The sequence below is a fragment of the Anguilla rostrata genome, chromosome 16 (genome assembly GCF_018555375.3).
Source record: "Anguilla rostrata isolate EN2019 chromosome 16, ASM1855537v3, whole genome shotgun sequence".
NCBI classification, from domain to species: domain Eukaryota; kingdom Metazoa; phylum Chordata; class Actinopteri; order Anguilliformes; family Anguillidae; genus Anguilla; species Anguilla rostrata.
The window spans coordinates 34457148-34481288 of record NC_057948.1 but is presented as its reverse complement, the minus strand read 5'-3'; the positions used below and the strand labels follow the sequence as shown (position 1 = coordinate 34481288).

Sequence of the window (24141 nt, the reverse complement as noted above, 5' to 3'; positions counted from 1 at the left end):
CTAAAAAGCCAATGTGTTTCGATCGAGAACCAATCTTCATCAGAGCATGAGCCATGTTGATGGCCAAAAAGGAATTCAACTGAAATTATTTCTGTCATCCTTTTATCAGTTCAATATTAAAAGTCAACTTCAGTTGAAGACTTTACCTTTTAGAAATAGATACAATTTATTAATTCCTCATCATAAAACTAGTAAAGAATTTAAATGGTTGGATATTAAAACAGTAATCCATTCCCAACTGAACTTACGTCATTCACTTTTTTAAATGGTAAATGGTAAATGGACTGCATTTATATAGCGCTTTTATCCAAAGCGCTTTACAATTGATGCCTCTCATTCGCCAGAGCAGTTAGAGGTTAGGGGTTAGGTGTCTTGCTCAAGGACACTTCGACATGCCCAGGGCGGGGTTTGAACCGGCAACCCTCCGACTGCCAGACAATCGGTCTTACCTCCTGAGCTATATCGCCCCTTTTTTAATTGGTGTATGCCAGAGTCGCATGCTATAAATTCACCTTCATATTTGAATTAATATGAAACATGACATTATGAACCTGTGGTCTGGAATAAGTCAACATTTGTCCTTAAATGCAGCTTACTTTTGAATTCAAGCGCTGGATTATTTTCGTCATCCGCATTATGACGAGTTTAGGGATCACCAAAATGAATTACATGTTTTGCATTTAGGTCAAAGTTGAGGAAGAGTACAACTGATCGAGGAAGCATCTCCTCATTGAAATAAAAAATGTACTCAATTCCCGCTATTAATTGTGGTTTTTCAAGGATGACAGTATTTTTACATAGGAATGTGAGAGTTTGGACCGCTAGATCCTGGCACAATTTCTCAAAGTACCTCGACTCTGTACTGCCATCTATCGTTACATTTCCGTATTTCTTAATCATTTTTGGGTTCACCGTGCGGGTATACGCGACCACGGAATAATAAACAAACGTATTTTTTGTTGGATATGAAATCTATACGTTCACTGAATTGATAAGAATCTATATAATCTATGAAAATAGTGTTCATTTGTGATTGTTCAAGTTTCTAAATAAATTTTAAAAAATACTCATGATGAAAATAATGAAACAAGTTAAAATTATTGAATTGACCAGATGATATTGTTCGTTGGGGGTTACTATACGTGCTTTTTTCGTATGATTGTTTTGTATTTTAAACGGAAATAATTCAATACAGACTACGTACTGCCAAACAGCTACAGGGTTGAAAAGCGCTGATAGATATAAAAAGGATTAGACTTGTTTGAATGTTTGATGTTCGTTTTAAATTAGAAGTAAAAATAATTATTTAAAACGGTATGCATGCCGGCTGAATTCACTGCAATTCTGCAGTGTAGAAAATTTACTCCATTATAAATTACAGATGAAATATTGTTGATGAAGTCTATTATAGGCCCGATTATAAACTGGCTAATAATTTTGAGAGCAAAGTTATAATGAATCACTCGCTTAATTAAAGTAATATTTATAATTTGTCTGCATGTCAGAATTCTGTTTCATTATGGTAAAAGTCAACATACCACACAAATATAGCACTTCACATACGAACTTTTTGTTCACGCTTAAGAGTAGGCTAGGCTACGTGATCAGTTGCAAACAAATATTTTGTCAATACATCAATTTCTGATGTAGGCAACATTTCTGTCCTGGTCAAATCGCACTATATGACACGAACAGTTTAAGACAAATACGTAAACCTGGTGTCTTTGCTATATGAAAATATCAGGCGTTTAAATATGACAAACTGCTACGAGTTGCTTCAAAAGTTGCTGAACAAAGTTTCCATGGTGTTTCCTGAATGTTCCGTGAAGAAAAGGCCCCTCCTCGTGGGTCCTGCCCGGACAGCGCCTGGCTATTGGTCAGACGAGGGGACTCTCCAAAAACGCAAGACACGCCCCTGGATCCCGAGCCAACATATATATACTGCATGAAACTCACATACAAGCAACAGGTACCCAAAGGGTGCTCTTATAACAGGACCTAAGTATCCGTCTCTTGGAACTGACACTCCCCTATTGTGTTAACTGTCTTGCGTTGTTCACACATCTTTTTGCTCTGTCTTGAAAACTTTCAAGTTGCGCCTACCCAAAGACCACTGCCGGAGACGGATCCACTGTTACCAAGTGCGCAAACGATGGAGTTGTCGGATATCGCTTTTCCAATCACCTCCGCAGACGACTTTTACAACGACCCGTGTTTCAACACGAGCGACATGCACTTTTTCGACGATCTGGACCCGCGGCTGGTTCACCTGGGCCTGCTCAAGGCGGATGATCACCGTCACAACGAAGACGAGCACGTCCGCGCGCCGAGCGGTCACCACCAAGCCGGCCGGTGTCTCCTGTGGGCGTGCAAAGCTTGCAAGCGGAAGACCACCAACTCGGACCGCAGGAAAGCGGCGACCATGCGCGAGAGGAGGCGGCTCGGCAAAGTCAACGACGCGTTCGAGACCCTGAAGCGCTGCACCTCCACGAACCCCAACCAGAGGCTCCCGAAGGTGGAGATCCTCAGAAACGCCATCAGCTACATCGAGTCCCTCCAGTCACTGCTCAGGGGGCAGGAGGAGAACTACTACCCCGTGCTGGAACACTACAGCGGGGATTCGGACGCGTCCAGTCCCCGGTCAAACTGCTCTGATGGAATGGTAAGCAGTTCCTCGCACGCGCATAGCCTATACAAGTGACAAGAGACGTAAGCTTAAATCTCGATAGCACAGGACCCAAATCTCAATGCAGTCAATTAAGTAGAGCAGGTGATTTGAAATAATATACCCTTGCATTTTGTCAATTCTTCTTTTCAAATCTGGACATTGCAATAGTTCATTGGAAACTTAGCACAGGTTGCAGAACACATGGAGCATTTCGGCCGTGAACCCTTTGATTTGCCGTATTGATCATAAACGAATACGTAAACACTTCTTTTTTCCTCTTCAGATGGATTTTAATGGCCCAACGTGCACTTCAAGGAGAAGGAAGAGCCATGACAGCGCCTACTTCACAGAGACGCCAAATGGTAAGTGTGAATTCACACGGTATTCGGAAACACCTTTTCCGGAGGCTGAAACCAAAACGATTTGAAAGTGCGATGGCTTATTTAGACGGAAGGCGACTTATTAAAACAGCCAGTAAATCAATGTGAAGGCTGATGGATTTGCTTACAGTTATCGACCATGCGTTATGCAGATAGCATATAACACAACAACCTATTTTTGATTTGATATACATTTAATTGAGGTAATATCCTGATATTAACTTTTTTTTTTGTCCGTCGATGTTTTGTTTCCAGATTCCAGAAGTAACAAGAACGCCGTCGTTTCCAGCTTGGATTGTCTATCCAGCATCGTGGAGCGCATTTCCACGGAACCCTCGGCGTGTCCAGCACTGGTCAACGAGGGCGCCGAAGACGGTCCATGTTCCCCCCGCGAGGGATCTATCCTGAGCGAGACAGGAGCACCCACGCCATCCCCGACCAACTGTACACCGTCCCCTCACGACCCTAATCCAGTCTACCAGGTGTTGTGAAGTTCCCGGTCACGTGCGGAGAAAGACAGTCGCGCTAACTACACATTCTTCAATTCTACGTAATTCCTTGGGGTGAAGGGGGGATAGTTATCACAGGATTAAAAAAAAACTGCATGTACTTGTATCATCACATGATGCTGGCTGACACAACACAGAGTTGCCGTTCGATTTATTTATGCCATGTCCACGTTTAAAAGACAACGCGCAAAACATATCACAGATATTATTTATGTTGTTGTTATTACCTCACATGTAGTAATTTCGGAAGCGTGTGGTGACAGAGTACCTGCACGAAGCCACATTTGGCTTGGGACATGGGTTAGTATTGATACTATTCATATAAACAGATGTCCAGGGTAACTGGATCTCCCCGGTTTATAATTTACTGGTTCTTGTAAAGGAAAACAATCCATGAATGTAATTTGGAAAATGAGGACCATTTTTGTACATTTGTGAATAAGATCTTCTTTGCTAAAAGAAAAGGAAACAAAATTATTTAATGCTGCGTGTTTATAGAGATGCTTGGTTTGTTGTGTCAGATGTTTAACTTTATATTTATATATCCAAAAAACTGAGTGAATGTCTTCGTTTTAATAAACCACTGTGGTTATTTATATTTTAAAAAATCATGTTTGTTGTCGTTCTTGCCTGCTAGGTGGAGTATGTGTAAATTCGAATTTTAAAAAATGGAATTGCTAGTCCATTGCAAAGTGAATATTTATTTAATGCATGGTTGTTTTTGGGCCAAAGTGCATCATAAATTTTCGTTAAGCACGCTGGAAAACGAAAATACAAAACACAATGTTTTATATGTGTAATAACGGGAAAAATACTTCAGCAATAATTACGTTTTTTTTACGCTGAATGGATTGTTATGCGTGTGCACATGTTTAATAGTTAATTTCGGTTGTCTTGGATTGCATCATTTCTTGATTTATTTTCCATTACAGTACTACTGTGGCACAAACAGCTGCAGTTTGGTCCGAATTACACTGCAGAGGCGAAGGTCTCTTCACTTCATTTTAACACCAACAACTTGCGCCCAACGTTTAAAGTAATGTTACAAATGGACGGTTCTAAATTTATTTCAAGTTCGGTTTCTGAACAAGAAATGAAATGTGCTGTTTGTGTTTTATATATATATCAGCTGTATACAGCACGTTACATATATACACAGACACACACACAAACTTTATACTTTTGAAAATTACAATAATCAACTTAACCAATTTACTAGACTGCTCCTTTTCAAAAGTAGACTCACTTTTCTCATTGTTTTTTTTTCTTTACAGATATGATTGGTTTACCGAATTGAATATTTTGTCTTAAGTAAAGTTTACTACCAGTGCAGCTTACACTAAAAACGAATATATTTATTATAATATTATATAATATTATTAATTGTTAACGATGATTACAACTAAAACAATAATTTAATAATTATTGTCTTGTTTCATTTGCATTATTTATCAGCCTCCGGGAATAAAGATAAATTGCCCTTTTACTAAATATTAGGCTATATATTGGCGATCACAGGCAACCACAGTAAGTTAATTTGTCAGCGGTAGGCCGGCCACGGGTTGTGCATTTGAATTACGATTTATTATATTTAGAAATTTAATTTTCCGTCAACGAGGTCCTGGATTGTTTAACTAAGGTCTTCAAACAAAACCTGTCTATCGTTGAAACGCATGTAGTATTTATACTGTTAAAGCCCACAGAAATCGTTCAAACGTTTAATCTGACGACTGAATTCAGACGGTCGAGCAGAGATACACAAAAAAGGAACAATACGCCAATACCCGACCGGTTTCTTTATAAACAGGAATCCCAGAACTGAACTCTGAAAATGACATTAACCGAGAACCACCTATAGCGTCACCCAGTGGTGAGGTCAAATACCGCAAAACCTGATCAAGATTGCAAGGAACATTCTGTGGGAAGCAGGCCACACCATGATCCCGGAATAAAAACGCTTTTTACACTTTTTTAAAGAACATCGCGTAAGTATCTACACATTGCACAACATGGGTGGCGTGTCAAGATAAAATCGGAACTTGAAATCAAACCTAAACCCCCCCCTGACCACCGGGATGCTGACTTGGTCAGAAATTCAGTCTTCCCGTAGGCCTACGATACAGCTGTCTAGTAATAGTCTACGCTACGATTCCCAGTCACCTCGCCACATTAAAAGCCACAACAATGCTGTTGTTGTTGCTAAGCGTTCGTGTTATCGACAAAGTTGCATCAAGACTGGCGTCATGTCGTCGCATTTTTTTATTTTATTAGGCTATCCGAATTTGGTTTGTTAGGGATGGGTCCTGTTTTCTCATCACAGCTGCGTCACCGCTTCATTTCTTTCTGCGAGTCTGTCCTTGAAATAACCCACAGAAATATGCGCATACACCTTAAGGTTAAGTTATGGGGATATCAACATTTAGTCCAGTTCTAGCCTATATGACAACAGAGAAATTCCGATTGCCTTTACCCGGCGAATACAGTTACTTCCGAGCGTTTTAGAAGAACAATAAAGCGCTAAAGCAGTACCCGTAATACAGGACTATGGTTTGATTTTGGGTTACATAAAGGTATACGCCCTTCGACGGCATGAAATGATAGACATGTCCACCTCAGCGTGTAACATTACCTGTGCATCCTCGATAGTGACCCCCGACCGAACGTCTCATTGAACTCTGACCGTGCGGTGTGCTGGCTGAGGCCCGGAGGTTCCGCTGTGCTTTCGCACAACTCAGCGGATAAACTGTGCGCGTGTCCATGCACTTCTGATTCATTCGCCTCGGTCGCTTTTTCGCGGGTGGCTCGATAGGTTTCATTAGACTGTCAAAGTCGCCCCTGACCTTTGCTGTGGAGGATGCACGTGCACGTCGGCACCCTCCCCCTACGGAGGAAGCGTAGCTATTGCAGCTTAGAGTTTGAGCCAAATTTAGAATTGGGATTCCAATTATGGGCGAATCATGGAGATGGGATGATTTGATTATGGTGATTTTTTAAAAGCATAAGCATATTTAATTTTTTAAAATCTCCATCATACTGTGACATTGTAAATAATTAAAACCTGGATTGCATTCAAACACAGATAGTGATAAGTCAATTATGTATATAGCCTATTTATCATTCATATCCAAGAAAAAGCCTACTGGTATGAAATTTAATACACATGATTAAGAAGTTAACGTTTTCTTTAAGTGCGTAAAGTAACAGACGAAGAGACCAGTGAAGTGTCACGCTTTATTTACAAAAAAGTAACGAGAACCAAACAGTCCAAGGTGAGAAGGCGCGTTGGTGGCTACATCTACGGCAACAGCGATAAGCGGTTCTGTTGGGCTCCACGCGACACCCGACGGATGGTGAGTCATCCAGCGCGAGCCGTTTCCATGCCGTGGCTCCTTGTGCGATCCGAGTTGCGGTGAGAAGCGGGTTTCTCCAGGGGGAGGGCTCGTGGCTCCAAGCTGCAGGGCGCGGGCGCGCAGGAGAGGGCCCTTCCCGGGAAGGGGACGCTCTACTTTCTGCGGCGGGCGGCGGCTCCCTTCTTGCTGCTGTAATACGGCAGGAACGCAAGTATCCACCCACGTGAGTGCTTCCGCGCTTCTTAAATCGCACACGCACATGGGACTAGACAATTTATGCTCTAATACCTGTCAAGGCGTGGACCCCTTCATACGTCTGTCTCAAAGAATATCTGAACTATTTGTAATTATGCCTATTGAACAATAAAGTCCATTTCCATGAGGGCAACTCACAACATCCAATGTTTATCTGTATAGGGCCAGCCCCGATGTGATTTAGTGAATGTTATCTGTTTGACAGCTTGGAACGTCAGCCAGTGTTAGCTACAACAGCAAGCTTAATTCACGTGCTGTGACGTAGACATGTTTGGGGCGGGGTCAGTCCCCACTGAGCTTAATGTGGGTGTGAGCACCTATGTGATTGACAGGAGACTAAGTGATGAGACCGAGGGATATGCACTCTATTGAACTTGGTTTTACACACCAGGTCCTCTGACTACAGAAATATGGGCAATAATATCTTCAAAAGTCCAGTAAGTTTTTAGGTGTTATTTATAGCGCTGAATCCTGGACTCTTGGGGCAGCCTGTCATTTCTTATGCATGTATAATTTTTTTTTTTGTCTTGGCATCTGGATGTCAGAATGCTGAATGAGATTTAGATGTGAACTGTGATTGTTTATGTTTTTAATGTGTCTATGTCGTAAATGTGAAGCCGAACAACGAATTTCCTCCTAGCGTGAACGATGAGGTCTAAAGTAACGGAGGTACGAACAGACACTGCACACACGTACATATGGGTACACATACATAAATACATACATGTATATGCACATGAAACAGCTGTAAAACGGCACGGGAAGAGAAGATGCTGCCTCTTCCGGTCACACCATGCGCTGCTTACCGTCGTCTTCTACACACGTGAGCGTTAGAAACACACCAGTCCATGGATCCGCCATGGACCGTGGACTTTGATCCCAGGTCATGGAGATTCATGGGACATTTTCGCTTTTTTTTTTTCCTTCTCCTTCCTGGAAGGAAAGCTCCACGCACACACGCCTGTCTGTGTGTGTGTTTATCGGCTCATCAGCCCTGCTGGTGTGCAAGCGATCGCACAAACATACGCGTTAAACGAACACGCTAAGGAAGCCAGACGGAGGACGGACAGAAGTACACACGCCCGCTGAGCTCGCTAAACGCTGTGCGCCAGAATCCTTCCCTGCCCCGGAAGGGCTTGTTGTTGCCTGAGTGTGAAAATTTTATAAAGCTGTGGTCGACTGCGAAAAACATCAGGTGATCAGAGGTTACCAAGTGAGAAGTGAACCTCTTCACCCGACTGGCTTTAGACTTTCTGCAGTACTGTGGTACAGTACTGCTGGGTGTAAAACAGGCACCGGCTCTCCTGTAGCACTGTGTGGAGTGTAAGGTGTAAACAGTCGATAGCTGTGGTCCCTGTGACTTCTCGATGAATCCAAAGGTGATTCCAAATTAGAGGAAAATGTGTAAAATCCATTTCAAATGGATATTTGATTGATGGAAGAAAAAAAATCAGACGCAAAATCGGGGGGGGGGGGGGCAGCTATGTATCATAATGGTTAGGAAACTGGATGTGGAGGTTGCCGGTTTGATTCCCAGGAGGGACACAGCCTTTGCGCTTAAGTTACTTAATCTGAATTTCTTCAGCAAATATAACCAGCTGTTTAAGTGAGATGCATGTAACAAACGTAATCTGCGTAAATCACTCTGGATTTTAGCGACTGCTCAGCGCTAAAACGTAAGGATGAAACCTTCAGACCTAAGCATGCCCCCTGAGCCAGGCGTGCGACTTTCGCAAAAAACTTGTCGTTCTCGAAAGAAAGGACGCACAGGACGCTGCGACGTGAGACGGGACAGCAAACACAGGACGTGGAGTTTCTCACTCCCGAAAATGACAGGATGAGGAAGCGAGGGACGAGACCGGGGGGTCAGAGTCCGGGCCTTCAACAGCAGTGCATCGCGCCTTACTGTACATCAGCACTGCCTAATCCTGCTCCCGGAGACCTACCGTCCTGTAGGTTTTCACTCCCAACCCCAACAAAGCCACACCTCATTCAGCAGCTAGAGATCTCGTCGAGGCTGCTAATTGGTAGACTCAGGTGTGGCTTTGTAAGTGTTGAAAATGAACACCTCCAGGATGGCAGATCTCCAGGATCGGGACTGGGCACCCCCTGCCCTACATGGTGTTAGGGGTTGGATGGCGGGTTTGCTTAATGAGCGATGGGACGGTGTTGTTTTTGCTTGCTGTACGTTCTGTCTCACATTGCGATGCCCCCTTGCGCAAGAATATCCCGTCAAACCTCTGGGGAAAGCTTGGGTAAGCTCTATCCTCCAGTGTTTCTGGGACATTTTTGTCAGGGCTGCTTGAATGTGACAGAACTTACCATACTTATAAAGAAGCGAAGTGTTTTACTGGTTAAACTTGGACAGCGTTAGGCAGGAGGATGAGTTAAATGCATTTCTGAGGGGGGTGGGACAAGACCCTGCCTTCCGGAAATGCGGACATGGTGCTAAGCGGGCGGGGGCGGGGGCGGGGGGGGTGTGGCGTGGCGTGGGCGGCCGGTACTTACTGTTTCTGCAGCTCATCAATGCGGTTTCTGAGAGAGATGACCTGGAGACAACACATCAGACACACAGGCAGGTGTGTTTAACAGAGAACGGGACACGAGCAGGGCTTCACCTGTGAGAAGAGAACCCTTCTCCGCTGTGGGTGGGGGGGGGGGGGGGGTGAGGGTGGCGCCTTTCGGGGGTGGGGTTGGAGGGGTGGGGGGTGGGGCAAGCCAAAAACACGCACCCTTCCCAGAAACACATCCAGTCACATTTGACACTCCATCTCTATGATGGAATTCCGGTATATATTACCAGATTGCTGCGTTTGATTGGCTGAAGAGAATGTGCGTTAAGTTCGTTGGGGTGCGTGTTGATGTTCAGACTCCCGGCTCGACAGGTGAGGTGGTCCAACACCTGGGTGGGGTCCTCAGGTTGCCTAGGAACAGTGACTTACCTGCCACCGTGGGCCATCGTCTCCTGTACAGGTGTAAACACCTGAAATAACTGCAATTCCGAGATTGCATGTCTGCTTTGTCCCACTGAAATGTTGTCTGTATCCGGGGCATTTAGCTACATGTGCCCTGCCACAGACCATGACTGAGTCATGTGTCACTTCGACATACAAATAAACGCAAGAATGACTTCTTTTAATGCAAATGAAATGTGTTTCATTGATAGCGGTGATCGCTATACTCCTTTAAGATGTTTTTTTTTTTTTTTAGTAGAAGGTAATTGACACTTGCATGTGTTATTTAAATGTGAGTCAAAGTGAAATTTGACTATTGGTGTAGGCATGTGCGACAAGGGCTGTTGCCTAGGGCATCTGGGGTATGCTCTATAAAAGTTGCTCAAAACTTCTTTAAAAAATGTTTTCAGTTCAGTTTAATGCTGAAAATATTTAATCTGTCTGTTATATTTTTGTATCTGCATGCACGTGCATGTGTGCGTGTGTGTGTGTGTGCGTGCGTGCGCGTGTGTGTGTGCGTGTTTGTGTGTGCGTGTGTGTGTGCATGTGTGAGCGCGTGTGCATGTTTGTGTGTGCGTGTGTGAGCGCGTGTGTGTGCGAGGCACAGGCAGAGAGCCTTAATTCTGATTTACCACTCAGAGAATAGCGCGGTCAGCAGTTAGCTCCATCCTCCAGAGTCTGTGACCTTTGACCTTTGACCTCTCAGCTGACGCTGACCTGCTGCCTGATTTCCAGAGCCTCCCTCCGAAATTCCCATGCGGTCAGACCATGCGCTAGCAGGGCGGAGCCCCGCGGCCTCTCGGCCCCCAAAATTTACTTACAATTTACTCAGCTCCTCCACCCGCTTACGCAGTGTGGTAACCTGGAGATCAAAGCAGAGCTGCATTTCAGATCTGACCCGGGCGCGTCGCCTAACGGTCTGCCGGGACGGTGACCTCAACGCCGAGAGCGTCGCGAAAATATCCTCGCCCTTCGAACCTTCAGCCCACTCCACCCGAGCGCTCTTAGCTCTCTAACCTGCCCGGGATAACGCACCTGACTGCGTTAAAACAAAATGGCTGATTTAGAACAACGTGTCGGTTCCGTCCTGTTCCTGAGTGAAGCGTACTGCCCTACAGACGTGCTGGAACTCCTACGCTGAAACTTCCATAGAAAGCTCATGGTGCGTCTGATCTTTTTGAGGGTGGAATTTATGAATGCTTTAACCACTACGGTTACGGACACTTGGGAAGTCATCTCTTGCAGTCAGGTGCACAGGTGTTCTCTGCCCCTGATAAAGGCACTGAGGTTTAAAGGTGCCATCATTGTGTCACCACAGAAGGAAAACTATATTGTCCATCCATCCATTATCTAATCCGCTTATTCTTGGTCAGGGTCATGGGGGGGTGTGCTGGAGCCTATCCCAGCATGCACTGGGCGAGAGGCAGAACTACATCATAGACAGGTCTCTCAATCCATCGCAGGGCACACACACCATTCACTCACACACTCACACCTAGGGACAATTTAACCTAATCTGCATGTCTTTGGACTGTTCTCTTTAAATGTCTGAGGTGATAATAAGGAGAGAATTTGCTAGAAAGAAAGGGAGAAGAAAGCTCCACATTTTTCACCTCACACCAGTGTTACAGTAGGGTAAGAAAAGCTGGCGTTCTATGGTATAGCTTCCATTCTATGGTAAAGCTTCCCCTCTATGGTCAATGTCCCCCAAGAGCAGGTGTTACTCACCTCATATTTCTGCCTCTTCAGCTTCTCCATGTGGTCATACTTCTCCGATTCCAGGGTCTTCATCCATTCCCAAAGCTCCTTAGCCTTTTCCCTGGAGCACAGGAACAAAAATACCTCCCATAATTCAGTGGAGAAAACACCAAGCCCCAGCCTGCCTCCTTCCCCTCCCCTCTACCCTTCACACCCAGACAGTCCATTCAGAAAGACAAGAGAGTTCACCTCCACCTCACAAAAAGTTGTGTAAGTCGCTCTGGATAAGAGCGTCTGCTAAATGCCTGCAATGCAATGTAATTTAATGTAATGTAATGAGTTACTGCTGAACACTGAAGGGTGTTTAAGGGGACAAATAAGTTTAGGATCTGCAGTAGTGTTGTGTAGATGAATGTGACTATACTTAAAAATAAATAAAAAATTTGGCACCCAACGTGTCATGGTACATGTCCAATTCCCACCCTAATTTGGAACGTCCAATTATCTGCTGCCACAGCCACATTCATCCACGATCCCCACTGCTGATTCGCTAGGATGTAGACCAGTGGTAGCCAACCCTGCTATCCAGAGATCCCTCATTGGTCTATTTTCACAGGCCAGTCACCTCAGCTTGTCCTCGCTCAGATGGTCGATGTTCAGGGGCTTGCGTCTTTCTGCGAGGATCTTCTTCTTCTTTTCTCTCTCAGTCTGTTTCTTTCCTCTCTTCTGGTCGGCCTGTGTGCACCACAGCAAGGGGGAGAGGTTAAGTTTTATTTTTACAGTGCCTTATATAGTGCCTTTTACTATCAAGCAGTGTGAGCTGTGCAGCATAGTTCATGGGTCCTCCAGAGAGGGCCAATGCGGGTGCAGGCTATGGTTTCAAGCAAGCAGTCACACACCTAAAATTGAGGACCCCTGGCTATGTAGTGCCCTCAAAAATTTATTGAGGGCACTATTCGTTTATTCAGTGGTTGTGAAGCCTGGTCAGGTGACCGAGGTTTCTAATCTGTGATTGGCCAGAGCTTTCTGTGGGCGTGGTCACGTCACCTTCTGTAAGTAGCTGCTGTAATTGGAGCCCATGCTGGACAGGGCAGACTTCTTCTTGGCGTCATCATCTGCTTTCCTCTTGGCATCAGCCTCCTCCTTCCTCAGTCTCTCTTCCTGTGGGGAGGGGGTCAGAGCAAAAGTGTCAGCGTTTCTGTCCACAGTGGGAGTGGGAGTGGGAGTGGGGGTGGGGGTGGGGGTGGGGGTGGGGGAGGGGAGTGGTAGGGTTGGCAGTTTTTGGATTTGTCCAAACTGGACAGCGTGCACCACTGCAAGTTTAATAGGAACCCCATGGTGAACGGGGGGGCTAGGGGGTTTGAACCCCATGGCGAAGGCAAACTAATGGTATATTTTTCCCATCAGTTACTAAGCCCAGGCATCCGGTCGGCACAACAATCCAGACGTGTTCAACTCATTTGAAAACCGGACATTCTGGTCGAAAACCGGGCGTTTGGCAACCCTACGGAGCGTAAGGGGACCCCCCCCCCCCCCCCCCCGCGCGCCGCACGCCCACCTCGCGTCTGGCCTGGCGCTCCTTGTCCTTCTCCGATCGGATCCTCTGCTGCTCCGCTCTCTCCGCCCTGCGCTTCTCCTGCAGAGAGGCGCACAGACAACCAGGCCGCGTTTACATCCCCGGGCCACCGGAGGGCAGCAGAGACATCACAGCCTTTCTCATTCGCCATAGTCACGAGCACAGTAGGGAGTCAATTCCATTTCAGTCCAATTAATTCAATTAATTAATTGAACATAATTCATAGAACATTATGGGCACATTACAATTAATTAATTTCAGTTCAATTCAGGATTGAAATGGGATTGAGCCCAACTTTGTTATGGAATGTTCTATTTATTTTACCATGAACTGGTATCACCATTTGTTTTTTGTTTGTTGTTATTCTATTGTGCTGCAGTAAGCTCTTGTCTCTAAGGCACCTATCTATCCTTGTATTGCACCCTGATTTATTACTCTGGATAAGGACATCGGCTAAATTTTAAAAAGTGCAAATGTAAGTGCTGTCAGAAATGGGCCCCTCACAATCCTGGTCTTGAGGGCGATGATGTCCTCCTCCTCCTTCTTCCTCTGCTCGAAGTGGCTGTCGATGAGACCCTGCAGCTCAGCCAGATCCTTGTTCTGACGCTTCTTCTGGATGTCCTGTGAGACGGAGAGACGCGGGTCAAAGGTCAGGACCGCTGATGGCGGGACAGTCGTCCGAGGCTCTGATTAAGACGGAGGACGCATGTGACTAAGCGGTTTGTGGGATTTACTCACGTCGAAATCCACCTTATCCCCCTCAGGAATCTTGGGTGCAGAAGGCCTGGGAAGAGTTCACAGTTACTATTATTAATGCTATTATTATTATTATTATTATTATAGTTCATGTAACATCATTCATTCCAGCACCACATTTTGAAAGGGGATTGTATGGTCATGTTTGACCTATGACAGATCTAGTAATGTTTTGCTTTATTTGGGTCTAATAAGGATTTTTGTTTGCACATTTTAAAGCAGGGATGGTATTTGCCTCCATAGAGGGAGTTTCTGTTCAGGTTTTTTTTCCACCAGATACTCCGACTCAATTAGCTAAATATCTTTAAATACAAACACCGGTTCACTCATAGATTAAGACTTAAATTAAACATTTTATATAGAGATACAAAAGCAATCTGCAGTAGATTTTTGTTCGTTTATGCATAAATATAAATCTAAAATGTCAGATCAAATAAACAGTTTGGCAGATTAAATAATTAAGAGCATATATCAGATATATTAAAGTCAGTAATGAATTCCGCCCTGCAAAAAGAAGATCTCAGTGTTTTTGAGAGTCATAAACATAAAGGTGCACAGCACCTCAAGTACATGATCTCTTTAAAACTGTGTCAGTGTTAGATGGAACTGACCACTTACTTGAACTTTGGCTTCTCCTCTGTTCAAGTGGACATACGACACAAAGGAAGAGGCACATTTCACAGAGTTAGAAAACCATAAATACAGCACTGAGGTTTTCACGCAACATTCCACACTGTTATGTGGTAATTGTAAGGAATTTCTGGTATTAAATTATTTTAGTAGTATCTTAAATATTGTTATATTGTACATTGCAAAGGAATTCTTTTCACTCATTTAGGAAATAATACACATCACATCACAACCCGGCGTATTACATATTAATTGCATATTAGTCGAGAAAACCAAATCCTGAAATGTGGCTGAAAAAATAATGGGTCACAGGCATCGGAAGAATACTGATCTTCATAAACTGGGTTCTGTTCTAGTTTAATTCGTTAACACACATAGAACTCAGCCACCCATTTTGTAAAAAGTTTTTTTTTTAAACTGTAGATCTCCATGGAGACACCTGAGCACGAAGAAGCACTATAATCGCTGCTGAGACCTGCGATGCCAACTAATATCGCACGAACCGCTTGGAATATCAGTTTTCAATTTCACAAGAAAACAAAAAAAAGAGCAAAAAACCACCCTCGTATTTGGCAAGAAAAACAAAATGGCCACTCTGAATTGACTATTTCCTCTTTTTTATGCTCTTTTTGGCTTAAGCCACAAACAAAAATGCACTCAGAAAGTTTAGATTTTCCTTTTTTTGTTTTAAAGAAAATCTAAACAAACCACCTTGTTCTTCCTCATCAACTGGAGCATCATGCAAAAGAGAGAAGCAGAAAAGAAGATGAGAAAAGAGGAGCCCCCCCACCCCACCCCCCCAAGCTCCCCACCCCCCACCCCACCCACCTGCACAAAGAAGCAGAGTTTGCTATTAATATCCTCTCACCATCTATTTTCTATTCTACACTTTTTTCACACTTTGACACTTTTTTTTTCTGTTTTTGCGCCTGCCAAATCTGACAGAGCTCCGTGGTGGAACAGATCTGGAAGGAAGTGAGGTCGGCACCGCCCCTCGAGCAGGAAGTGAGGTCACAGCCACTGCCCCCCCGCCCCCCCACCCCCCCACACCCCCCTCAGACCAGAAGGACACAGGGGCAGCGCACACTGATTTCCTTTGACGTACCTTCCTCTTCATAGGCGTCTGCATGCAGCGAGCGTTCGAAAGCAAAAGCAGAACAGACACCGTTAGCGACACGTTCACAGGCTTCCTGCTCAGCACAGTGCGCCGGCGCAGCGGACCCCAAACCTCGCCCCCGTACGGTCACATTCACAGCAGCCACATGACACACTGCTGGGCTGTACTATGTGTGTAAAAAAAAAACACATCATTCTGTGTTTGAGCTGCATCTTAATAAGGGGTGGGTTCCAGTAAATGTATTTTTTTGTACCATAAAGTCGGTATGTTTGGGGGGGGGGGGGTGCAGAAAGTTTGGGGACCCCTGGGCTAGTGCTGTTTCAGCCCTGACCAGGGAACCCACAGTCTGATTAACCGAATTTCAAACCTTCTGCTGTTTCCCTTTGGAAAGCAAGCTGAAGAAATGCCTTTTTAAACACACATTCTAGCGTCACATTTAAGTGCCGTGGCTTGTTATGAAGTCACAGTGGGTTTACAGGTGCAGGGCTGAGCAAAGCTGGTAGCAGAGAATAATTCAATGATTCAGTTCAGCATTCCCCACCCAATGAAATATACACAAACATTTACAAATTTTCCTGTGACAATGCACTTAAAATAAAGGATATATGCCTTGATAACAAAATATTTTAATAATCTCAAATGATGCATCTGGTATGAACTAACAAAACAAAAGCACTGGAAAGAACTAAAATGTATTACCTTAAAAAATGCTGAATATCTTACAGCCAAATCAAAAGGATTACTTTTTAAGGTTTACAATGAGGACAAAAACCCTTGAATTAGACAATGGCTAAACCCTGTGGGGAAAAGCAGTTGCTCTCATGATTTAGATCTTCACAAAAAGGCCGTTTGACCTGCTCAGTGTTAGAAAGAACGCCGTGGTCTTCGCCTGAATTACAGCCGAAGACTACAGAACTATAGTTCTATATGGACTATAGAACTATAACTGGTTCTGTAGAACAACAGAACTGGTGCAGCACACAGGGTTGCTTTCTCTTTAGATAGCAGAGCATCATTCGTCTCTCTGAATTTAAACGATCCAGAAAATATCTAAGTCAAATCGTCGCGGTATTGACATAAAATTAGCACGAGGCTATTAAAAATGCACGCAGCCATTGGCAGAATCCCCCACATTTGTGACGCTCTCACAGCCGTTGTCACTGTGACGGCTGGGGGTGCTGTTACAAGTGTGGGTGACTGCGGAGAGCGAGGCCCAAAGGCCTGCTCACCTGAGCCACAGCAAAGCGCCGGTGCTCCAGCAAGCAGCTGTGGCTTTGGGCTCTGCTTCCAGGGATGCGTGTATTTACTGATGCACACATGCTCACTATCGTCAGCATCATAACAAGGGGGAAAACAAACAAAAAAAAAAACTTGTATCTCCATTCCTGAGTTTGGCAAGTTGTGTACTGTGACTTAATAATGCTTATTCAATACCATACCATGCACCATGTAACCAGAACTGGTCCAATGTATTCATAAAAGAGGATTCTCATTTCCTGCAGAGATGCCTTTTTTGGAGATACTAGTTTTTTTTTTTACCATACCATACCAATTGTATGTATGTATGTTTATATAGAGAGCGAGTGAGAGAGAGATAGAGAGGGAGAGAAAGAAAGAGTAGAGAGAAGAGTAGAGAGAGAGAGAAGGAAAGAGAGAAAGAGATAGAGGGAGGGACAGAGAGAGAGAGAAAGAGAGGGGGGTGGGAGAGAGAGAGAGAGAGAGATAGAGAGAGAAGGAGAGGGGGGAGATTTCTTCATAGTGACCAGTTATGAAGAGGAGGTACCTGGAGTACATGTTTGAGCTGATTTTAGTCGATCTGTGTGGCAGTGGCACGGTGGCACTGCCAGGTTGAGGGTAGGATAAAGGAATGCCCATGCTACCACATACCTGCTGCATGCCGTTCCTCATGCACCTCCTCCTCAGGTTCTGCCTCTGGTTCTACCTCGGGTTCTACCTCGGGTTCTACCTCGGGTTCTACTTCGGGTTCTAACTCCTGCTCTGGTTCTGCCTCCTGATCAGGTTCAGCTTCTTGCTCTGGCTCTACGTCTATTTCTTGTTCTGGTTCTATCTCCTGTTCGGGTTCTACCTCTTGATCTGGTTCAGCCTCTTGCTCTGGTTCTACGTCTAGTTCTTGTTCGGGTTCTACCTCTTGTTCTGGTTCTACCTCCTGTTCTGGTTCTTGGCCCACCAGAGGGGCCACTGCTACATCTGACTCTTCAGCGATGCAACATGCAGCAAGCGGCCCAGGCAAAGGAAGGATTGCAGCGGAGAGTTATTGAGTGCAGGAGGAAAAAAAGAGACACATTAGAGCAAGAAAGATTTACAGTTCACTTTGAAAGGAAAAAAAATACTAGAACTGGCCACAAGGGGTCCTCAGAGAAAGGTAATGCAGCAAGCAAAAAGTATGAAGAGGAAAGAGAGAGATGAGTAATGATGATACAGAAGAGCAAGAGGAGAATGGATGGTTATTTTTTATGGACCCAGGAGATACCAGGGTTTAAAAAAGTAATAAAAAATGTGATTGCGGGAAAAAAAGGCTATGTGGTCTAATCACATTTTTTCAAGAAATTATTTGATTGGTTAGGAATCGTTCAATCAGCCTAGAGACAACCCTCAACTGGTTTGTGTATGGCAGCCATTTTGAGAGAAAGGATTAATAGTTAATCTGCTATAAGTATACCATATCCTCAGGATATCGAAAGACAGTGGCCAGTTGTCTTGAATTAAAAGCAAACACATCGGTAAGTGGCATCAGCATACTTCTGAAAAAGCTCTATAGGGTAGCCTGTAGTTTCTTCTGAGGAAAAACCAGAGTCCTGTACACTCGTATGATGCTAATATGGAGCAAGGGGTTGAGGCTTTGCCCGCATCCTGGCTCTCGAAGCTTATGGAGATTAGGGACGCTGGTTAAGATGCAGAGAGATGGACTGAACGCCAAACCAACAATCTGACTGCTGCACCATTCCACACCACTAGATGGCAGCACATTCAAACAATCGACTCCATTGAAATAATAAGGGTAAAACGGATTAAGAAGGACCAAATTCAGTCACGTGCCAAAAGCCGAAGAAATACTTCTGCAAATGGTTCAGGCATGTTTACATGCATGAGACACATACATATATCACATGTATGTGACACGTATCAGACACATACATATTATTTCCATCTGGAAACATATGAACTAATGTGGATACACTGTAAAAACATTGCTTTCCACGGCTCCACAAAGATCAGTGCAGACCACAAATAAATCCTTCACACCTGCACAGAAAACACTGATGGAGTGATTAAAAGACAAGTGAGAGGGAGGGATAAAATGGAGGACGCTGGTTATCTTGACGTGTCATGGGGGTACAGAGGAGATGCCAAAACACACTGGGAATTACGGGCCGAACAGCCGACACATTAGTACGGGTACGGGTGAACAGAAATAGAGTAGGGATGAACAGAAAAAGGGATGGAATTAAAGTTATGGGGTTTCCTTGTTTACCTTCCTCTTCCACTTCTTCATTTTCCGAAAAAGACAAACAAACAAATAAAAATGAAGCATTTCTGCGCCAATGTGGACATTTTAAATACAGAAAAGAGCTGAAAAGAAGCTCTTCATGATAAGCACACGTACAGTCCTCCCAGACTGGTGAATTTCCTTCTATTCTGGTGAAAAGGGATGTGTTTGTGTTTCAAAAACACACACATTTTATCAAGCTTTCAGCACACCACTGTCAGGGAACATGGAGGCCTCCTGTATTCCAGCACTGTGGAAAGAAATCCAGTGTTCTGTTACAGAACTCCAGGGTTCCGTTAAAGAAATCCAGTGTTCTGTTACAGAACTCCAGTGTTCCGTTAAAGAAATCCAGTGTTCTGTTACAGAACTCCAGTGTTCCGTTAAAGAAATCCAGTGTTCTGTTACAGAACTCCAGTGTTCCATTAAAGAAATCCAGTGTTCTGTTAGAGAACTCCAGTGTTCTGTAAGGATAATTTTCAGTGTAGGAGGACGGTACTGCACACTAGCAAGCTCCCTTCCATGCAGCTGCGGAACTGACTGTGGGTAATAGTAGCAAATAAATGTAATGTTAGTAATGCAGACTGCTTTTTGCCTACTCTACATTTGAAATGTAGCTTTCATCGCACACTTAATAACACAAATTTATTTTAAGTACAAATATATATCAGGACATGTACTGTGTTTTCAGTCAGATACTTAGATTGAATCCCACCAGACTAATTTCAGGAAGTGTAACCTGAATAAGGTTCAGGGTATGTCCTGTTACCCATATTAGGTCCTGTTACTAGGCATTAGAATCTCATCGTTACCTTTACATTTCACATAAACACACTGAACTAAATAACCCGAGTTGACAGAAGACCGCTCTTAAACCCCAAACCTACACAATGTAATAATAATTATGTATCTTTTATAACCCTGAGCAATAATTTAAAAAACAACTTACCCTCCACGTGTTCACTGAAAAACAAATGAAAAGATAAAATTAAGTTTATACTTTGGACGATGTTCCTGTTAATCTAGTTACATTTATTAAATTATACTTCGGCAGAGTTGACTGTTAGCAGCGGAAACGCATGATGCACTAATTTGCTGTAAGTACCGTATGATACAACATCAATTACAGGCGCGAGACAAAAACGAATATCAGCGTTCAGTATCAATCTTGAGACCTTCCCCTGCATATAATCACAACAACTATTTATACATTTAATATAATACTACACACAAGCACACATTCTAAAATGTGTTTTTTCAAAAACAGGGAAATAGTTGTCTCAAATAGGGGACGTCTACCACATTGCAGCTAAATACCATCCATGGTCCCTGATTCAGAAAATATAACCAATAACGTTCTTGTCCACTATGACTTCATATAATTAATTTAAAGGGGCGGAATAAACGTGAGAATTAAAATAAATAAATAAACCGAATACTTACACTTCTTCTGTGTCAGACATGGTTACTCTGGAGTTTTCACCTGGCGGTTGGAGAAGGAAAGAGAAGAAGCGCCTTCAGTGACACAGCTGAGCTCGGTGCGCGCGACCTCGCGCGCCGCATTTATAGCCGCGGAGCCGCTGACAGCCGCGCGGATGTGCCCTCCCTTTCTGCCAGACCAACCTGATAGGCCAGTGTCGAACGAATGTGACACGGAGTCGAGAATAAGAAGGTGATCGATATGACGACACATTCTTGGAATGTAGCTGTGACGGATGATCCCTCCTTGATTGAGTTGCCAGCATTAAAGAGGGATTTCTGCTTACCCTCTGGACTACGTTTTGGACACACGCATGCTTCAAAGCGTTGTCGCCCTACCGCCGTTCCATTAGCCTTTATTCCGAAATTATGCTAACGAAACACCCACGGCCAATAGGCAGAAAACACCATTAGAAATAATCTGTTAATAGGTATTAAATAATATTTAAAATGATACGCATTAAACGCATAAGGCGTATTTTCGTTTGTTTACCTGTGGAGCCTACAATAAATGATAATTAGCTATATGCTTAGTCAAGTCTTCAGGCGGACGAATCGTTTTATTATTAGATACAGAAAGTCGACTGAAACTTAACACGCGAGAAATTCTGCTCCAAGGACGATAAATGAGACGAGAAGTCTCCAGTCCAGATTGATGTGTAAGTCCATGACCCTCGTCCTTAAGGTTAGGTCGCACAGTCTAATTATTTCGGTCTTAACGAGCTTAATGCCATATGTGATTATAGCGGGGGGAAAACAGTTATCACCCATTCTGTTTTAATAAAGTCACACATAAAATGTACAGTGTTAATTCAACTCTAACAGAGTACACATAGGTCCAATAGGGACCTTACGTCCTCTGTAACAGTTAATTTGACGCTGAACTGAGCAGCATTCACTGCGAACCACACTTTCTGTGACAAACCAACGCCAAACGGCAAAGGTGCGTGCCTACAGCGGCAACTGTGATCCATTTCCCAAATAAATGTATAATGGCCACCGAAGACGTGTAAGGCTGTAAGCATTCAAACATAAACAGCTGTAGACGTCTTTCAGAATTAGTTGGGGGTCGTATTACTTGGCCCGTGGCTCAAGTTTTTAACCTCGGAATAACTTTCATATTTCTCGTGCCACTCCCTTATCTGGTCACAGCGCGCGCAGAAAACAGCAGGTAGTGATTTTTTTCTTTCTGGCAATTTTTTTTGCTTTCATCGGTGGAAAAAGCCCTCTGTCAATTACTTAACACACAAGGCTATGAACAGACTGAGCAATACGTAACATACTTGACAGTAAACTACTTAATAGCAATAAGCATGCATATAAACTAGGCTCGTATTCGTCATGTGTAATCAGCAAATTGTGTGACTGCATTCTAAAAAAAAATGAAAGAGGTCGTAGAAGTATACCAGGTGGGTTTACACATGTTGGCAGCCTATCAGTCATTGTAATTCATTATTTATTCCATGGCTTGCGGTATGAGTGCTCTCGAACTATATATTTTTGAATGTCTTATGTTTGAGAACATCACAACCCCTATCTTAATGTATTTCTGTTCTATGGTCTACTGCATTAAATGATTATTTAGTCATCAATATCGTTCTGTATAAATTGCTTGGTAATCATGAATTCCATTTTGCATTTACATCTTCTGCGTCTCTCCAGCCTTGTCGGTAAAGCCGTATTCAGAACAGCTGGACTGACGGGCTCAAATAAATACACGAAACTGAAAACGAGTTATAATAAGCAGCAGTGTGGAGATGAACGGTGGTCCATTCTCAGATACCGCCAGTTCTACATTCTCCAGTTCTATGGTACACTAGATGGCATTGGTTGAACTCGCGTAGCCGGGAGGAAGCAAAGGAACGGTCGCGCAGGATAACTGCACATGTATCCGCCCTGTTCCCGGTCAATTATATATTTCTCAAGATCGTTATGACCGATTCCGAAGACGTCGCGAGTCAGCGGCTTGGCTCGACATCAAGGCGCAGAGCTTGAGGTCGCGAATTTGTAAATCCCGGTGTTAAAAGGCGCGAGGCGGGGAGTTCTGGCATCACGGTACCGCGGCGCGGCTGTGATTACGGACCTGGCGGAGAACGGCGTGTCCAGTTAGGCCACAATGACAGCGGCACTATCAGACATAGAGTAGGCTACTATACAACATCACTCAAGGGAACCTCACACCCCCTCAAGCCAATGGTAAAGAGAAACCTGCTATTATTGACCAATCAGCTAACAGAAACTCCACACGTGCTGCACGGCCCAAGTCATCCTCTCCTTCTCTATGCTGCAGGGGCAAAACCGCCTGACACCTGGACCCTGCCCCGTTCAAGGATTCCACACTGCTACCTGAGCAAGAGCAGAGCTGCGGGATGTCAAACTACAACGTCGCCAGTGATGTAGACATCCAGCACATTTCTCCCGGCCTTTCGCCATATGCACACACTTGCAAGTAGCTCTGAATAAGCACAACCGCCAAATGCCTTTACTCTTTAAGGGGAGGGGCGGGGTCCACCCCCCTGAGCCCCTATAGACTCCTCACTCATGCAGCGGCTCTCTCACTCCCTTTCTCTCCCACTCTTTCTCTCTTTCTCTCTCTCACCTCGGAGGAAGAGCTGAACGAAGCGACGTCCCTGACGGAGGAGTCTTGCTGCAGCGTTCCACACGCCACCTGCGGCCAGTTAAGTCCTTCTGTTATAGTGACACTCGATCTCCCGAGGCCTCCCATTGGCTGGAGGGCCTGTCGGAGGCGGGCTGGCCAGCAGCCGGTTGGGTGGGTGGGGGGTGGGGGAGGTTGGGGTTGGAGGGGGGTGCCGGGAGGTCCAGCGCTGAATAAGGAGATGGAGGAACGGCAGGAGAGGCGGAGAGAGAGGCGGTGGAGGCACAAGTTTGGTGAGGAGCCGACGGGACGTTTCTATATTTGCCGCGGCTCCGTGCTGATGAAAGGAACGACGGAAGAGTTTTCGGCAGGTGGAGGGTCAGAGGGGATTAGCCCCGCTCGTTGCCAGGGGAACCTGGCCGCTTCAGAAGGCCTGTCCGAGCCTAGGGAACGCGATTGGTAGCCTGCGATTAAGCCCCATCCACAGGTACACGCTCATGCTAATGACTTAAACGCAAGCGCACAGTAAACATTACGTTGCATCACTTTGCGTTCACTCTTCACATTACAAACACTCCTTTTAAATCTGCTGGGGTTGCTGAGTGGCGCACCTGGCTAAGGCTCTGCCCTAGGGCCCGAATGGGCCTGTGGCCGGCAGCCCTGCTGGG

General features: G+C 44.6%; 2 protein-coding genes across 3 annotated transcripts; one reads left to right on the top strand and one right to left on the bottom strand.

The window, feature by feature from the left end:
* Positions 1-1950: 1950 nt before the first annotated feature.
* Positions 1951-4165, top strand: LOC135242377 (myoblast determination protein 1 homolog 2-like). The gene is made up of 3 exons (XM_064313416.1): positions 1951-2662; positions 2952-3030; positions 3304-4165. The coding sequence occupies exons 1-3, from the start codon at positions 2153-2155 to the stop codon at positions 3537-3539; spliced, it is 825 nt and encodes a 274-aa protein (XP_064169486.1). The 5' UTR covers positions 1951-2152; the 3' UTR covers positions 3540-4165.
* A 2609-nt stretch (positions 4166-6774) lies between these two features.
* LOC135242378 (troponin T, fast skeletal muscle isoforms-like) lies at positions 6775-23620 on the bottom strand. Of its 2 annotated transcripts, none has more exons than XM_064313418.1 (12): positions 23477-23620; positions 20842-20881; positions 20348-20361; positions 14765-14783; positions 14129-14174; positions 13895-14011; positions 13373-13450; positions 12862-12975; positions 12440-12549; positions 11845-11935; positions 10938-10978; positions 6775-7096 (listed from the first exon to the last, which is right to left on the bottom strand). In XM_064313418.1, the coding sequence occupies exons 2-12, from the start codon at positions 20859-20861 to the stop codon at positions 7060-7062; spliced, it is 687 nt and encodes a 228-aa protein (XP_064169488.1). In that variant the 5' UTR covers positions 20862-20881; positions 23477-23620; the 3' UTR covers positions 6775-7059. The 2 variants fall into 2 exon arrangements, with proteins under 2 accessions (XP_064169488.1, XP_064169487.1); XM_064313417.1 differs by lacking the exon at positions 10938-10978 and adding an exon at positions 9671-9711.
* Between the last annotated feature and the right edge of the window lie 521 nt (positions 23621-24141).

Bases quoted from the DNA above. Each gene is read 5' to 3' on its own strand.
- LOC135242377 (XM_064313416.1), top strand. From the start codon at position 2,153: ATGGAGTTGTCGGATATCGCTTTTCCAATCACCTCCGCAGACGACTTT. The intron at 2,663-2,951 runs GTAAGCAGTTCC...TTTCCTCTTCAG, and splicing joins CAAACTGCTCTGATGGAATG to ATGGATTTTAATGGCCCAAC. The intron at 3,031-3,303 runs GTAAGTGTGAAT...TTTTGTTTCCAG, and splicing joins CTTCACAGAGACGCCAAATG to ATTCCAGAAGTAACAAGAAC.
- LOC135242378 (XM_064313418.1), bottom strand. From the start codon at position 20,861: ATGTCTGACACAGAAGAAGT. The intron at 14,012-14,128 runs GTGAGTAAATCC...TCCGTCTCACAG, and splicing joins GGGATAAGGTGGATTTCGAC to GACATCCAGAAGAAGCGTCA. The intron at 11,936-12,439 runs GTGACTGGCCTG...CCTGTGCTCCAG, and splicing joins CTGAGCGAGGACAAGCTGAG to GGAAAAGGCTAAGGAGCTTT.